At 43.9% G+C, this 17,599-nt stretch overlaps 1 protein-coding gene across 1 annotated transcript in view; it reads right to left on the bottom strand.

Moving 5' to 3' along the window:
• Window positions 1-17,599, bottom strand: part of LOC113592230 (doublecortin domain-containing protein 2-like) — a 23,379-nt gene continuing 5,780 nt past the window's right edge. Inside the window, exons 3-9 of the mRNA XM_035530769.2 lie at window positions 15,852-15,928; window positions 15,457-15,591; window positions 14,776-14,925; window positions 14,535-14,589; window positions 13,921-14,104; window positions 1,147-1,211; window positions 1-310 (exon numbers count right to left, since the gene is read on the bottom strand). Coding sequence (XP_035386662.2) covers window positions 143-310; window positions 1,147-1,211; window positions 13,921-14,104; window positions 14,535-14,589; window positions 14,776-14,925; window positions 15,457-15,591; window positions 15,852-15,928 — 834 coding nt within the window. The 3' untranslated portion in view covers window positions 1-142. The remainder of the gene's footprint in view (window positions 311-1,146; window positions 1,212-13,920; window positions 14,105-14,534; window positions 14,590-14,775; window positions 14,926-15,456; window positions 15,592-15,851; window positions 15,929-17,599) is intronic.

The following is a 17,599-nucleotide window of genomic DNA, read 5'->3' as shown; positions in this document are numbered from 1 at the left end:
CTAGCCCATTCCCTAGTCCTCATTTCCCTAGTCCTCATTTCCCTAGTCCTCATTTCCCTAGTCCTCATTTCCCTAGTCCACTCCCTCCCTTTACAACACCCTCATTAATCTCCCTGTGTCTTCCTCGGTGCCTGTGTTCCCCCTACCCTGCCGTCTCCTCGTCGCCCCCTGCTGTACCATTGTCCTCTGCGCCCTCTCCACCCTCCTCGGGTCCTTCCGCTGCCTCCTGTCCCGCTGGCTCCGCCTCCTCAGTGACATGGGTGGCGGCTTCTTCGTCGGGCCCCGCCTCCTCATCCTCATCTGCCTGTTCCTGCAAAGAATGTCTGACTGTGCTTGACTTTAGCAACTCTACCGTAAAATGACAAACTTTCAGCATACATTCGTCCATAATGTTTATTAGAAACCTCTCATTTTCACTTATGCTAAATGCCCACCTTTTTATATACGCATTTTATTTATGTTACAGACACAGACACAGTTACAGACTGTGGCTCATTGGAGACCACGCATACCCTGCTCATCACTGGTCAGTTTATGATCACACTGTGTTATCTGAGTGGCGAACCATTCTTAACATGGCAGAAATGTTGACATTAGATTAGAGTAGACAGACACCCCAAAAAATCCAGTCGACTGTGGGGCCCTGTGGGCAGTAGATGAACATGTAGGGCAAGTGGACCAGCTATCACACGCCTACAAGGTGTTCCCTATACGTACATGTAAAGTGAGCATATCTACATGCTCTCTGGTTAACCAGAAGCTCCATCACTTTAATCCTGGATCTATGGGCCCTGAAGTTCAGCCTGCTAATGTTGTGTTAGTGCATTGGAGTAAGCTGTGACTGAGGCCATGGCCCTGCTAGGAGGCGCGGCTGAGAGGCAAGGCTCTCTGATTAGCCTTGTAGCCCAAGCTACTTACTACGGGTAATACCATGTTTGTGATTTTTTTTTTCCCTTTAAACAACAAAACAACATGCAATGAATGTCTAAAGGTGGAACAAACAGGCTAAGCTAATCGTATACACAGTATGTGCGTATACATGTCTAGCATTCAGGCATCTGTTCATGAAGATTACGACGCTTTCCCCACAGTAACTGCTCTTACAGTCTCTGCTATGCTAAGAGATCAGAGGGTCAGGAGACCTACCTGTCCATCAGCTGAAGGCTCCACCTCTGGGGGCTTGGCCTCCTCCTCCTCTGCCTTCTGGTCGTCTGGTGAAGACCAAATGATGAAGGGAAACACTTAATGGCTTTAGAGGCTTTACAGGAGTGATACAATACTGACACCCTCTGAACAGAATTGCAACTACAGCCTGTCATGGCATATGATGGAGAGTGAACTAAGTCTACTGGTTTAATGTCATCATTTGCTCATCATTTATCAGTGGTCATTTTACATTACACCTTCCATTTTAAGTGTATTCATATAATTGTCAAAGATTTTATTAAAAATATAAACAACTGAAATGCATTTTAGTCAACATAAGCACTAATTAGTTGTAGCTTATAGTGGCCATTTTATTAGGTCCACCTGTGTGGAGCTGCACATACATGACCATGCCTTTCTACAGTCAAGTTAACCCTGCCCCTGACCCTAACCCTGACCTTTCTACAGTCAGGTTGACCTGTTAACCCTACTCCTGATTCTCACTCTAAGCCTATCCTCTTTATAGTCAAATTTACCTGTTAACATTAACCTTGACCCTGATCTTGAGCCATAACCCTACGCCTTTTTACAGTTGAGTTTACCTGTTAACATGGCAGGTTATTTGTCTGCACTGGAGCCTCATACCTTATTTCACCTCAGTGACAGGCATAGTTTTCGCCAAAATGCTGAGTGTTTTAAATCTACATTTATACATGCATTTAAATGCAAACATTCATGAATATTCATGAATAAGGCATGCAAGGTCCAAGTCTTTTACTGGGTATAATCACCAAGCTTGACCCAGAAAAAGGCTCACTGAGACATAACACTCTCTGTGACATAATGCTGTCTGACACATAATGCTCCCTAAGACATAATGTTCCCTGAGACATAACGCTCTCTGAGACATAATGCTCCCTGAGACATGATGCGTTCAGATACATGACGATCTCATATACATGAGGCTCTCTGAGACATAACGCTCTCTGAGACATGATGCTCTCTGAGACATGATGCTCTCAGATACATGCTCTCAGATACATGATCCTCTCTGAGACATAACGCTCTCCGAGAAATAACGCTCTCTGAGAAATGATGCTCTCAGATACATGAGGCTCTCCAAGACATATTGCTGTCTGAGACATAATGCTCTCAGATACATGATGCTCCCTGAGACATGACGCTCTCTAAGACATAACGCTGTCTGAGATATAACGCTCTCTGAGACATAATGTTGTCTGAGATATAACGGTCTCAGACATAACGCTGTCTGAGATATAATGCTCTCTGAGACATAGCACTGTCTGACATATATCGCTCTCTGAGACATAACGCTCTCTGAGACATCACGCTGTCTGAGACATGACGCTCTCTGAGACATAACACTCTCTGAGACATAACGCTCTCGGAGACATAACACTATCTGACACATAATGCTCCCTGAGACATAATGTTCCCTGAGTTATAACGCTCTCAGAGACATAATGCTGTCGGAGACATAACTCTCTCAGATACCTGTTGCCCTCAGATACATGATGCTCTCTGAGACATAACGCTCTTTGAGACATAATACCGTCTGAGACATGATTCTCCCTGAGACATGATGCTCTCAGATACATGAGGCTCTCTGAGACATAACGCTCTTTGAGACATGATACCGTCTGAGACATGATTCTCCCTGAGACATGATGCTCTCAGATACATGAGGCTCTGTGAGACATAACGCTCTCTGAGACATAACACTCTCTGAGACATGATGCTCTGTCTGAGATATAATGCTCCCTGAGACATAACGCTACTCTGAGATATATTGCTGTCTGAGACATAATGCTGTCTGAGACATGACGCTCTCTGAGACATAACGCTGATGATGCTCTCAGATACATGAGCCTCTCTGAGACATAATCTCAAACATAATCTCTGTTGGAGACATAACTCTGTGAGATACATGGTGCTCCCTGAGACATGACGCTCTCTGAGACATAATGCTGTTTGAGATATAACGCTCTCAGATACATGATGCTCTCAGATACCTGAGGTTCTCTGAGACATGATGCTCTCAGATACATGAGCCTCTCTGAGACATAATGCTCCCTGAGACATATTGCTGTCTGAGATATAATGCTCCCTGAGACATAATGCTGCCTGAGATATAATGCTCCTTGAGACATAATGCTGTCTGAGATATAATGCTGAGATATAATGCTGTCTGAGACATAACACTGTCTGAGAGATAATGCTCTCTGAGACATGATGCTCTCTGAGACATGATGCTCTCAGTTACATGAGGCTCTCTGAGACATAATGCTCCCTGAGACATAACACTGTCTGAGATATAATGCTCCCTGAGACATAACGCTACTCTGAGATATATTGCTGTCTGAGACATAATGCTGTCTGAGATATAATGCTGTCTGAAACATGACGGTACAAGTGAGTCCAAGGAAGGAAGAAGGTTGATTTCTTTAATAAGGACCCAGTCTTGTTTCCTGTTCCTACAGCTTCTGGTATTTTACCTAACCATACATACTTGCACATAGCATGTTTGTGTATACGTATGAAGGCTTTTATTCATTAGCTAAATGCCATATGCAATAATGCCATAAATGCCATAAATATAAATGTATTAATTACCTCCACACAAGTAATCCAGAACGTACCTGCACTGTGGTCAGAACAGGTTGTAAACTAGACAACTGGTACTAATAACCAGATACTAATAACCCCTTACCTGAAGAAGCGACAGATCATTCTGACAACTATTCACTGACACAGAAAGGCCTCACCAACAACACTGAAGCTTCTGTATGCACTGATCCCATAGTATCAATCACATGCTTATTAAAGAACAGTGCAAATGGGATCTCTTGCTGAATACTTATTATAATAATAATAATAATAATAATAATAATAATAATAATGCCCACAGCCTACAGAGGTGTTGAAAAAGCATTTCCTTAAGATTTATACAGCCACCATTGTATGGTCTAGTAAACAAGAAAATTACATGAGTGTTTTAAATACATAACGAGTTATAAATCCAAATTATGTGCGAGAAATCAATATACTTTTAATAATGAAGCAGTAGGATAAATGTAGCTCGTATACGTTAGCCGTCGCCTCAACTAGCAGATATAAAAAAATATTGCTTTGCAGATTATGGCGTTTTTGTCCAGATGCCTAATGCATTTCAAATGCAAAAATGATTGAAGTTTGGCACTGCAGATGAAATGCTGAAGCAGTAATGGGCTTCTTTGAATATTTTATGGAAATCGTGCACATTTATTAACGGCAGTCCGCAGCCGTGAGTGTAAGCAAGTCAGCTAATGCGACTATAAACATTTTAATGTGATCGAGAGCGAGTCCCGCCTCATAAAAATGCTAAATCAAATTAAACGCAACATTTTAAAGCCCGCTTTCATTAAAGGCGGGAAGTGGGGGGACGCGGGGGAGACGAAGAGTAAGAAAGCTGACTGAAGAGATGAGCGTCTGTTTTCACAGCCTGCATTAACTCAAAGGCAACCACAGCCCGCGCCGCCAGACTGAACTCGATTTACACACCGAAGTCATTCCATACTCCGCGAGACGCGCAGAAGCGTTCGTGGCTAAATGGCACGCGCTGTATTCGCCCACCCGACATGAGCAAAATGACTCGAGTTTCACTAAGACCTAAGCGTGAGGACTTTCAGTGTAGACAAATACGTATAGACGACGATGGATAAACAAAACATCAGTGGTAATCGTGGCAAGAAAGAAAGATTATAGGAATGAATGAATTAATGAATTAATTAATCCTATTTTAACCAACCCCCCCATTTCGGGATTAGTGGTTTTTTTCACCTCTGTGGAGGCCTCTGATCTTAGATCAGATTTGTCTCTCCACATATAGCTGACTGCACTCAAAACACAGCAAACTGTACCCCAGACACAGCTGACTGTACCCCAGACACATCTTAAAGTGCAGTAGAGAGGTTAAACCTCACACGGATGATCACAGATGGGCATGCAGGCCTCCAGCAAAGTCCTGATCAGCAGCTGTACACACAGACAGTGTTTCCTACTGCCCTTAGTCTGCAGAGGAGAAGGCCCAAGCATTTACACGGAGCAACTTGCGGTATTTTATTAATTATTTTAATTATTTTAATAAGGCAACAGCACCCCGAGGCCTCAAGCCGTTTAACTGCATCTACACTCCGGTACAAACAGAAATTCTTCCTGTTGGAACTGATGGCTTTTTGAGCTTGGGTTGTCACATGGTGAAGATGTCTGCCTGGAAGTGTCACCTCGGACTGAACATTTCTGCAGTGCGTCATTTTAAGGTGTTCTTTCACGTATAGCGTATACATATGGAATCTCACGAAACCACTGGGAATCAATTACTTCTCCTTCTCGCTTTGCTTGGAGAGGAGAAGCTCTGATATGGAACTGCATGAATATGATAATGTGTGCATGCGATCTGAATCAAAATGATCTGAATCAAAATGTCACTGGTGCAACTCTCACCAAACGTCTTCGACAATACCAGTCATCACCAGGATGACGAAATGCCGATGACATCTGTGCACAAGCACGAACTGTGTCTGAAGTCACACAGCACATTCGGTTTATCACCGTAGTCCATCTCCTCCTCACTAATCTGTAACGTAAGGAACGCCACTACAAAGTCTGTGGCTAAACCTCATACTACTGAAATGAACTTATGGGATGTCAACCGAACCACTGGGCTTTCTGATGACCTTTTCAAATCTGCCTCCCTATCACGCTGAATCACATACGACCCACACTGTAGCTAATGCTTGTTTACTTGTTTGCTTGTTTGCACTGGCCTGCATGCACACAGCAGCTTTGTCATTACATAGAACATAGAACAGACTATCACAACCGTGGACTGCTAAACATAACTGGAGTAACATAAACACTAAACATAGCAGAGAACAGGTGTGTGGTGAGTAACTGCAGTGTACTGTAGTAAGAGATGTAGATATATTCAAAAATTGTTTCCAAAGAAATCGTGCACTTTACTTCCATTTTGAATATATATATATATATATACACACACACCAATACCATGGGAAGAAGGAAGAGATAGAAAACATGTGTGGGGTGAGGAAAACTGTGGTTCCCACTGGGAGAATGGCTCCAACACGTACTGGGAACAACATCTGAGATCTCGGTCCACAAGAATGCAGACCTGGGATCAGCTAAGATACTACGAAGGACTCTCTCTCTCCCTCTCTCTCTCTACCAATGGCTGGAAAAGGCTGGATTGAAAGAAAGCACAGAGGCACTAATCATGGTAGCACAGGAACAAGCGCTGATTACAAGATCAATAGAGGCTGGATCCACCGCACCAGGCGGGACCCCAGATGCAGGCTGTGTAAAGACACCCCTGAGACAATCCAGCACATCACAGCAGCATGCAAGATGCTAACCAAATGGCTGGCGTAGTGTGCAGAAACATCTAAGCTGAGAACGGGCTGGAAGTTCCAAAATCTAAGTGGGACAAACCTTCAAAGGTGGTGGGAAATTACCATGCTAAGATCCTGTGGAACTTCCAGATACAGACAGACAAGATGGTAATGGCTAACCTACCATACATAGTAGTGGTGGACAAACAGCAGAGGCCCATAGTGATAGATATGGCAATACTGAGTAAGAGCAACATCAGGAAATGGAACACGAGAAGCTTGAGAAATATCAAGGCTGAAGGAAGAGATAGAAAAGATGTGGAGGGTGAAGCTAACTGTGGTTCCCGTGGTAATCAGAGCACTAGGGGCTTAGACCCCCAAACAAGGACAATGGCACCAACAGATCCCAGGAACAACATCTGAGATCTCCGTCCAGAAGAGTAAGGTCCTGGGAACAGCTAAGATACTACACAAGACCCTCAAGCTCCCAGGTCTCTGGAAGAGGACCCGAGTATGAAGGAGAAAGACCCCACTCGCCTGGAAGTGGGCGAGTGGGGAATTTTTATATACGTACACACACACGCACGCACGCGCACACACACACACACACACACACACACACACACACACACATATATGTATATATATATATATATGTCCAATACAATGACCACCACTGTCTCTAATTTGAAAGGTAAGTTAGTTTGAGCGACTGGAGCCTGAGAAAGCAGAAGGCATTGTGTAAAGATTAAAAATAAAAAATAAAATGAAACTCACACTGAAAATGTATAATAACATGAAATAATTATCTTATTATGATGTGGAATCATTTTACTAATCTTTTATAACGGCACATAAATGCACGGAAATAACCAATTCTTTGATTTAGCTTTGAGCCTGGGTGTGCTGCGAAGTGTCTCACTGCAATCTTTCATCAAAAGGCTGTAAGAAGAGTAGTTTAAAACCCAAAAATGCAAATCCAATCAAAAATATCATATGATTTAATATACTGCCATGAGATTGCAGTGTGATCATCTGACATCATCGTCATAATTCAAAGATTCAGTAAATTTCATTATCTGACATCCCTGAGCCAAGCTCGCAAGACCAGCTCAAAAAACTTCGAAATTACAAAGTCAATTGTCTGCAAACCGAAAAAGCAAGTGGGTACCACTTTATGAAATGTGTACACTTTTTCCCTAGGCTACGCATCACGCAAGTTAGCCAGTTAAGACAAAATATTATTATTTGTTTCTCTTAATCCAGTAAAGCCCCTTAAAAGGATCCCAAACATACATTTCAAAAAGGGCCGGATGAATGCTAAAATTGAATAATCAGTTTTGTTCGAAATAAGTTGGCGCTTCATGTCAACTGGATACTACGGTCTACGGTAGGAAATATGTAGTCTCGGCCAAAAGACACACCTTTTCTGCGCTTATTAGCGTGACGCCCCCACAGAGCAAAAGAGGCAACCTTTTATTTTGTCTGTTTATAAAACCGACTGGATCAACAATCTAGCCATTAATAATATTCTAATAATTACATGCCACAAAACACCAAGGTTTCCGTAGTCTTTTGTAGCAGCTTACCCTTTGACCTCTGCAATGCGTATTGCTTTGTGTAGGATATTTGACGGTTCCTTCGGAATCTCACGTTCTTTTCAGATGCGTTTAAAGTTTTACAAATGGTGAAATAGGCCATGTATCGCCTTGTCAAAGACAAGGATGTCCAAGAATGTACGACAAACTAGGCCTGCGGTTATTCACTCCAAATCACCATGAGCCCCACAAGGACACAGTTAATCATTAAACACACTCAACGTATAAACGATGTCACGTGTTTGGCGGGACTCCTTCCCAGCAGTGGAAAGTGTACTCGATGCAAACAAAAACCCTGGAATGCCACTGGAGCAGCAATTATGATGGCTAACCCTGGCTCGTCCCTCGTTATCTGCTGCTGTTGTGTTCAAATTACACTATGGGAAAAGCCATACGCATCTTTGTGCGATGCCGTTCAGCAAATTGATTTAAATCTTATATGTGCAGGGAATAAAAAGGTTTGTGTTCACAGCAGGGAGAATTTTGCTTCTCCTCGCCTGTGCGCAAGGCCATGGTAAAACACTTCACTGCCCTTAGCTAGATCAGCGCTTTTCATACTGGTCTGAAATGAGGGCTGAACAATTACGGCGTCTTTCTGAAATTAAAAAACAAGAAAAAAAGACAAATTTGCAAGACACTCGTGACTGCAAAGTCTGGCATCTGAAGCGCAACAAATCTGAATGGTATAAGAGTACACCAAGGCACCCGACAAATAAAAGGCACTCTTGACATGGTCTTTATATCACGTACTGAGGCACTACACATGGTGATATAGTGTGACGCACTGTGGTGCTTATGAGAGCCTTCAATATAACTAGAGTTTTGTGAGGGGGAAAAAAACCATCTTGCATTTTTTTAAGTCTGCTCTCCAGAGTTGACAGAAGAAGGTCTTGATTTGCCCTACGAACAGTTTCCAAACTTTACCAGTACACAGCTTTGGCGTAGCCTACGTGGAGGACTGTCAGCTCTGCCTACTGATCTATCCCCCTTATTCAACCCCCTTATTCAGGCGACGTCATAGTGCACGAGTGTCTCATGTCGGCATATGTAGTACAGACCCTCCAATCCATGGCAGCTGCCGAGAGCAACAGAAACAAATGAGACGTAATTGGGACACTCTGCGCCCTGGCTGGGATGTTGCCCCATGTGCTGAAGAAAAGCAATTTAACTCTTCTAAGAAATATGAACAGCAACGTCAATAGAGGACTGAGTGGCTGTTTTTAAAAAATTTTTTTTTTTGGGGGGGGGGGTTTGAGTCAAAATCACTCCAGTCCGCTTGTGTAAAAAATAAATAAATAAGTAAATAATCACCCCACACAGCTTGCACGGGAATAGGAGGGTAATCAGTGCACATCTTCTGTCCTCGGGCATGCTTCCTTGGTCTTGATTTGCCAGAGCCAAATGGAGGCCTCCTATAAGAGCCCTGTTGCCGGCTGGTAGTTAAACTGAATTGGCAATTACCTAGTAACGCCCTAGCAACGGCTTTCCATATTCTCCATGTTGGCTCTAACCTAGCGTGCAGGCCGTGTCTCTGAGGAGAGCTTTTCTAACAGAATACGTCCAATTACAGGTAGCTAATGATCACTAGAGAAAAGCCATATTCAGAATGCACACATTTCTAATAAGCGGTCTGGTCAGAACTGCATAGATTGATCTTATTATTGTAATGTCATCTAATCTTCATTAACGTTTGGTCTTGGTTAACATGACGGGCGTGTTTAACACAGAACATGACTGACTGGACGGTTCTAACACGCAGGATGACTGACTGGGCGGTTCTAACACGGAGGATGACTGACTGGGCGGTTCTAACACTGAACATGACTGACTGGGCGGTTCTAACACGGAGGATGACTGACTGGGCGGTTCTAACACGGAGGATGATTGACAGGGCGGTTCTAACACAGAAGATGACTGACAGGGCGGTTCTAACACGGAGGATGACTGACAGGGCGGTTCTAACACGGAGGATGATTGACAGGGTGGTTCTAACACAGAAGATGACTGACAGGGCGGTTCTAACACGGAGGATGATTGACAGGGTGGTTCTAACACAGAAGATGACTGACAGGGCGGTTCTAACACGGAGGATGACTGACAGGGCGGTTCTAACACGGAGGATGATTGACAGGTTGGTTCTAACACAGAAGATGACTGACAGGGCGGTTCTAACACGGAGGATGACTGACAGGGCGGTTCTAACACGGAGGATGACTGACAGGGCGGTTCTAACACGGAGGATGATTGACAGGGCGGTTCTGATGGTTAGTCTTAGCTCCAGCACCAGATGAGGTAGCCTACTGGGCCAATTAAGTGGATCTGGGTATCAGAGTTCTTGCTTTTTAATCTTATATATGTTTAATCTGTGAAGCAGAAAGCTTATCTATAACTATGGATGGCTAATCATTACACCCAAACTACTGTACTAAGTGCTAATATTTTTGACACACAGAGGGAAATGATGTCATTGGTTACGTGACAACCTACCGTTCTTAGCAACTGGCAAGTTTTGGGGGTTTTTTTTGGAGTGAATGGTGGACGGGTCTGTGGGGCTAACAACCCTCGGTTCTGCATCCGACTACACTGTATTTAGTGTGCAGTTCCATGGCGGTGAAGTCAGGCTGGTGGTAACGGAAGGCAGGTTTCTACTGACTGATGAGGCAGGTTGGACCCAGGCCAGTTAGTGCTGCAGTTTCAAACATCTGACCAAAACTACGCAGAAGAGAAGACAACCAGGGAGACCAAAAGGAAAAGCAAAAGTGAAAATATTACAAATGGGTGTATGCTTCTTGCTTTCTCTTCCTCTCTCTCTCTCCCTCTCTCTTCCTCTCTTTCTCTCCCTCTCTCTTCCTCTCTTTCTCTCCCTCTCTTTCTCTCCCTCTCTCTTCCTCTCTCTCTCTCCCTCTCCCTCTCTCTTCCTCTCTTTCTCTCTTTCTATCTCTCTTTCTCCCTCATCTTTCAGGTCCACTGTTATATTAAGCTACCATCTAATTAAAAAGTCAGACTGCACCAGAGCCTATCACTCTGTAGGACACACACACACACACACACACACACACACACACACAGAGGTGATGGGTTCTGATCAGTACTGTGAGACCAGTGAGTCCTTAATGGCCTATTTGAACATTATCACACTATTACAGATTGTCACCAGAAAAAACTGCAAAAAGAGGCGGAAAAGTCCCTTCACCCTTCTGATCTTCCCTGCCATTACCCAAGCGAGTGCAATTCCAATTTCCTCCTGATCTCTCCTTCCATCTCTTTCTCTGTCTATTTTTCTTCTTTGCTCTGTCTCTGAATCCCTCACACACACACACACACACACACACACACACACACACACACACACTCACACACACACTCACACACACACACACATACGCACGCACGCACGCACACACACACACACACACACACCCACCCACACACACACACGCACGCACGCACGTACACACAATTTCCGTCATCTCCCTGACTCCATCTTTTGATGTGGCTGGGTGAACAGTTTATCCATCTGTTACGCACCTTCCTTAACCGTTGCAATTTCCTCTGCAAAACCATTTGAATAACACAAATAGCACGAGCACGAGCCGTCCTGCATGTCAGATCCCGACACCAGCTCCTGGGCCTCTGCGACGCCGCATGGCGCAAAGTTAATTAATTAAACCTGAATTAATTTACAACTTGACAACGGGTGTGTAGAAAGCTAAGGAACCTCCGGAAATGCGAGCGGCAAGCGGCGAGCTGCTGACAAACATGGGTCACACATCTGACATCCTGTCATGCCAGTACGGGCTTTATCAGACATGCGACGGAATGAAGGCAACCCAAAAAGGCATGAAACCTGAAGCCTCTGAAGCTCTGCTACCGCTATAATATCAGCGATCGGTTACCAATGAATTGGTCAGTTACATTTTTACATTGCTGACCACGCAGTATCTGTTTATACGGTCTGTATGTCTGTAAACTGCTCTTTGTATAAACTAGTGTAATTTGTTTTCTGCATGCTGAGTTAAGTCTTAGAGGGAAAATTGGGTTCAGTGAGTAATCTAACCCGAGACTCCGTTTGCTCTAAACGTTGTTGCTGGGCTCACTGTTACAGGCTATCAAGGGTGGAACTGGGGTCCTAAATAAACTCACATTAGCCAACAACCTCCAGATGGACAAAAACAGCTTTTCTTTAGGTAACATCAGGAATGTTACCTAAAGCAGCTGCAAAAACCAAAGATGTCTCCCTGTGCAAAGTGTCTTTGAAACCAAACAATGCTGAATCAGCAGGGCTTATTTTGTTATTTGATATAGTATGCGTATCTGCTGGGTTTAAAGATTTCCTTAGAGAAAATGAGGCCACCAGTGCAGTTAAACACACCTGCAGCAAATTTGCTTCTGTGAATGTGTGTGTCTGCATATGTGTGGGTCTGTAAGTGTGTGCGCCTGTAGGTGTGTGTTTCCGTAAATGTGTGCACCTGTGGGTGTGTGTTTCCGTAAATGTGTGCGCCTGTTGGTGTGTGTTTCTGTAAATGTGTATGTCTGTATGTGTGTGCATCTATAAATGTGTACATCTATACATGTGTGCGTCTGTAAATGTGTGCGTCTGTAAATGTGTGCGTCTGTAAATGTGTGCCTCTGTATGTGTGTGCGTCTTTGTGTGTGTAAAACCAGGTCTAAGTCACAATCTGCTAAAGATATCCAATTCTCTTAAAGTGTGTGGAATCGTCAGCAGTAGGTGAACGTTTACAAGGGTCCCCTTCATTGCCATGGAGATGTTAATAAAGTCCCTCTATCATCAGCCATGCAGAGTGTTAATGAACACACACACACACACACACACACACACACACACAATATTCTTCTCCACATTTTTGTTGTTTTTGTTATATAGCAGCATGGTTGAGTCTGCTATGGCCGGTACCCTCGAAACCCCTCTCAAATGGCCAGTACCCTCTAAAGCTTGCTGTGGAAGTGGAGCTTACATGAGCAGTGCTAGTGTACAGTTTCCTTCAGTTCTGAAATGTCATTTCAGAGAGAAGATCTGGGGGGGGGGTGCAGTCAGACAGACATGGCACGGGTCTGTCACACCTCAGACTGCGAATGTGTGTGTGTGTGTGTGTGCATGCGTGGATGTGTGCGTGTATGCGGATGTGTATGTAAGACTGGGGGTGGGGGTCGTCTAAGAAAGTGTGATGATGAGAACAGAGACAGGCAGAGGATGATGTAATGCTGTTCACGCCACTGTGTACCCAATGACACCGCCAGCTCTGCAGCTCATAAAGCAACAGCGCCATCTTGGGGACTTTCAAAGAACTACATCATAAAGCAGGGATGGAGTGAGAAGGGGAGAAAGCTTAAATGAAAAATAAAGGAGACAGAGAAAGATGAAGGAGTAGATAGAGAGAAAGAAAAGGTGAGAAGGCGGGACAGAGTGAGAGAGAGTGAGAGAGTGAGTGAGAGTGAGTGAGAGTGAGAGAGAGTGAGGGAGTGAGAGAGAGTGAGAGAAAGAAAGGGTGAGAAGGAGGGGCAGAATGAGAGAGAGAGAGAGTGAGAGGCTGGAAAGGGAGAATGAGAAAGTAAGAGAGTGAGAGTGATATAGAGTGAGAGAGTGAGATAGTGAGAGAGAGAGAGTGAGAGAGTGAGAGAGAGAGGTTGGAAAGGGAGAGTGAGAGCGGAAGAGAGACAAACACGGTGGCGTGTCAACATGATGATGTCAGTCCTGAGGTAACCTAACTCCTACAAATCCCAGTGTGCTTTGTGTCTTCTGGTCTTACTCCAGTCGCTGTCCTGGGCGCTGAGGGACACGGTCAAGCCGCTGCGCTTCTTCCGCAAGGTCACCAGCCTGGCCTGGGAGATCTCCCGAATCAAGGAGGACATGCCCACCTTGGTGCCCTCTGCTGGCGGGCTGGCCTTGACTTCTCCACATCCCACCATGGACTTACTGAGGTGGTTCTCCACCTACAGCAGAAGGGAAAGGACATTTCTCTCGAGACAAAGCTGTGAGGCGTCTGCTCATGACCAAAGAGCAAGTGCTGACTTTGGCTGACAGTACTGATGTTTTTCTACAATGAAACAAAGGAGTTTTATTTCAGAACATTGTGGACCAAGTAACAGGATAATACACAGACTAGACTCCTTGTTAAGGCATTATTGACACGATATGGCTAAGTGGAAACACCGCTAACTGTAGGATAATGAAAATATGAAACCAATAGATGTTAGATTCTTTAATAAGTTAATATCTGTCCGAACAAAACACTTGCAATGTATCAACCAAATATTGAATAGCTTCTAATGTAGAAATACACAGGTGTGGATACCAGTTAATACTGAACGTCAATAAATCACTGTTTACTGCTTTGATAATGTCTCTTTGAGGTCTACTTACATCTCCAGTTTGTCTTCTAATGCCATAAATTGGTGGAAGTGAAGCTTCTTTGGATCTGAAATAATACAAAACTGTGTTGTGTTGTGCCCATTGCTAACTTGAAGAGCAACAGAAGATAACAGACACTATGTCCGGTCCTCTGCGTGAAGGAGCACTCTCTACTGAGTCGTGTCTGAGACGACGTTGAGACAAAATTGAGACAATGCTTCCTTTCCCCACGTTGTCTCCAGTTTGGCCTCACCTGATGACTCTCCTCATGCCCATCGGTCTCGTGAAAAGCAGGTCTGAGTAGGGAAGCCTCTTGAACTTGTTCCTGCCGACTGCCACGTAAAACTGGCCTTGTTCCAGTTCCTTCCCATCTGTGATGGGAACGCCATCAAATGTGTGCAGGCTGCGGGAAGTGGGAGAGCTCAGCAGGTGAACACAAAGGGGAGCGTCACGGAGCGTCACGTTTCCAGAGTCGCCACGGCACACATTCGCACGCTGCCAAAAGCTTGCTTCCCCCTTTTTGTGTGTCTCAGATGATTAATTTTTTTTTTTTTTTGCACATATGTATGAGGAAAAAAATAGAGAAACATACGGAACTGTAAACGGGATGTTTTTCATCTTTGATTCCTTTATTCTTCCCGACTGGGGAAAACAGGGGGAAACATATGTCTAATTCCTCTGTCAGTTCCTCATATCGGGCAGCTCCTTCCATAGTGGTAAAGTAGCATTTTAACACAGATATTACACTGAGCTTACAGGTTTTTGTTCGGTGCTGTCTGAATCGTTTTGTAACATCCGGTTTTTCACTGTCAGACTATTTTATTAACATACATGTAAACAGATAAATATTGATTCGCATGGCACGTAGCTATAAAACACATTGGGTGTATGTGTAAGATGGTGCCAACTGTAGGTGAATCAGGGAAGTGTGTACCTGCGTACCCCTCCCATAACTCTCAGGCCCATTTTCTCAGTGATCATCTCCAGAATGCGCTCCAATTGACCCTGCAAACGGTTTGGAACCAAAAACCTCACAGCTGGATTCAACACGTCTCCATTTGCCAGAACGCTGACGACAATGCAGACAGGCCCAGAGGGAGACACACACACACACAAACACACACACACACACACACACACACACACACACACACACACACACACACACACACACACACACACACACACACACACACAAATCGAACTCATTCTGTTTAATACAATATGTGGGATATATACAAACATTTTCTACCACAATAAAGAGAGTGTTACAACACAACTGTGGCTACACAACCACACCTCTAAACCAGCACAACACAAAGTACTCACAAAATGGCACAGGGTTCCTTAATTGGCTTCAGGAACCTGGCAGCCACGGTGATTCGGCTTTGGGCTACTGGTTTCACCTGTCGGGGTAAAAGGTGCAGGGCAGGTGTAACAACTCCAGTGGATCTAGTGGTGCTACGACCTTTGACCTTTCCTGCCTATAATTACACGCAGGCTTATATCATGTTTGTTGGCGGTGTGGTTTGCACACATGGTCTTGTGCTTTAACGGAGGCTGGAGTGATTCTATTGGTCAGGAGAGGTCGCTGGACACGGTTCCTTAGCCACCTAACTTCACGGAGAGCTTTCACACCAACCGCTTGCCCTCTCACTGCTGTACCACTGTGTCCGATTAAGAACATATAAATATCTTTTTTTTTGGTTGCGTTCAAGGAGTTTCTGCCGGTTACACATCTTACAAATTTTTTTTTTCATTTCAAGATTTGTCAGTGACTAAATCTTCAGTTCATTATTTTGGGAATATACACACTATATAAAAAAAAAAAACGTTAAAAAAAAAAGTACAAATTAATGCATATATGGGCTATCGTTAAACAAGTGTTTGGTGCTTTAGTGTGGGTAAGTTTGATGAAACTTAGCTTGATCAATTGTTTAAAACTAAACAACAATATTATCAATACCATGCCTATCGATATCTTGCATTTACAAAAGTCCTCGTACCTCCAAACCAGACATGTGTATTGCACCATGGCAACAGTGCTGAATGATATAGACATGTAAATAACAAGCCCCCAAAACCCCTCAAATGTGCACATTTATCCCAGTAAAGTCACACAGCCTCTGCCCTGCTGGGAGGTCTATCTGTTCTACTGGGAGGTCTATCTTATTACCTCCAGCCTCTTGTAAGGGTCTCTAATTGGGCATCACCTGTCTCCATGACAATGGGGAGGAATGTTCGAATTCTAGGCAGGTGCGACAGCCTCTCTCAGTCCACTTACAGCAAGGACGTCAGGATCAGTCATCAGACAGGTGTACAGGATGGGAAACACTGCTTACACACATGTACAGTGTCTCCCATACATTTGCTTATTTGTGCCCAGAAGACTGTAGTTAAACTAGTGGAATCAGTCCGGAGTTCATGAATGCGTATCATCAACACTTCTGCACAATTTTGTCCTAACAGATAAATATGTCAGTCATAGAGACCCAACTCTTCAAATATGTTATTAGCAAGCAGGGAACCCAGCAAGCTAGCTGAGGCTAACATTAGAATACAACTGGGTCGGTCAGGTTAGCACGCTGTGCATAGCTACTTGTGCAAATGGTTAACGTTATTTTTATTAGAATCTGACATTGAGTGTTTGCTCCCTCAATCCAAATGAATATTAAAGAATAATTTCCAAGACTCAAACTTCAAAAGAAGAACGTGGGAAAGGTGAAGTGGAAAAGGTGGAATCACCAGAGTGATTCACTATCCAGTACATTTATTTTGAATATTTTCAGGCTTCAAGCAGTGTAGCTGTGACAGAGCTGTAACATTAGCTAATGGAGAGAGAGAGGGTGTGTAAGAGAGAGATCAGTAACATTAGCTAATGGAGAGAGAGGGTGAGAAAGAGAGAGATCAGTAACATTAGCTAATGGAGAGAGAGGGTGTGTAAGAGAGAGATCAGTAACATTAGCTAATGGAGAGAGAGAGGGTGTGTAAGAGAGAGATCAGTAACATTAGCTAATGGAGAGAGAGGGTGAGAAAGAGAGAGATCAGTAACATTAGCTAATGGAGAGAGAGGGTGA

This window comes from Electrophorus electricus, chromosome 14, assembly GCF_041902795.1.
Source record: "Electrophorus electricus isolate QZ-2024a chromosome 14, ASM4190279v1, whole genome shotgun sequence".
Classification (NCBI taxonomy): Eukaryota; Metazoa; Chordata; class Actinopteri; order Gymnotiformes; family Gymnotidae; genus Electrophorus; species Electrophorus electricus.
This window is presented reverse-complemented; position numbering and strand designations above follow the sequence as displayed.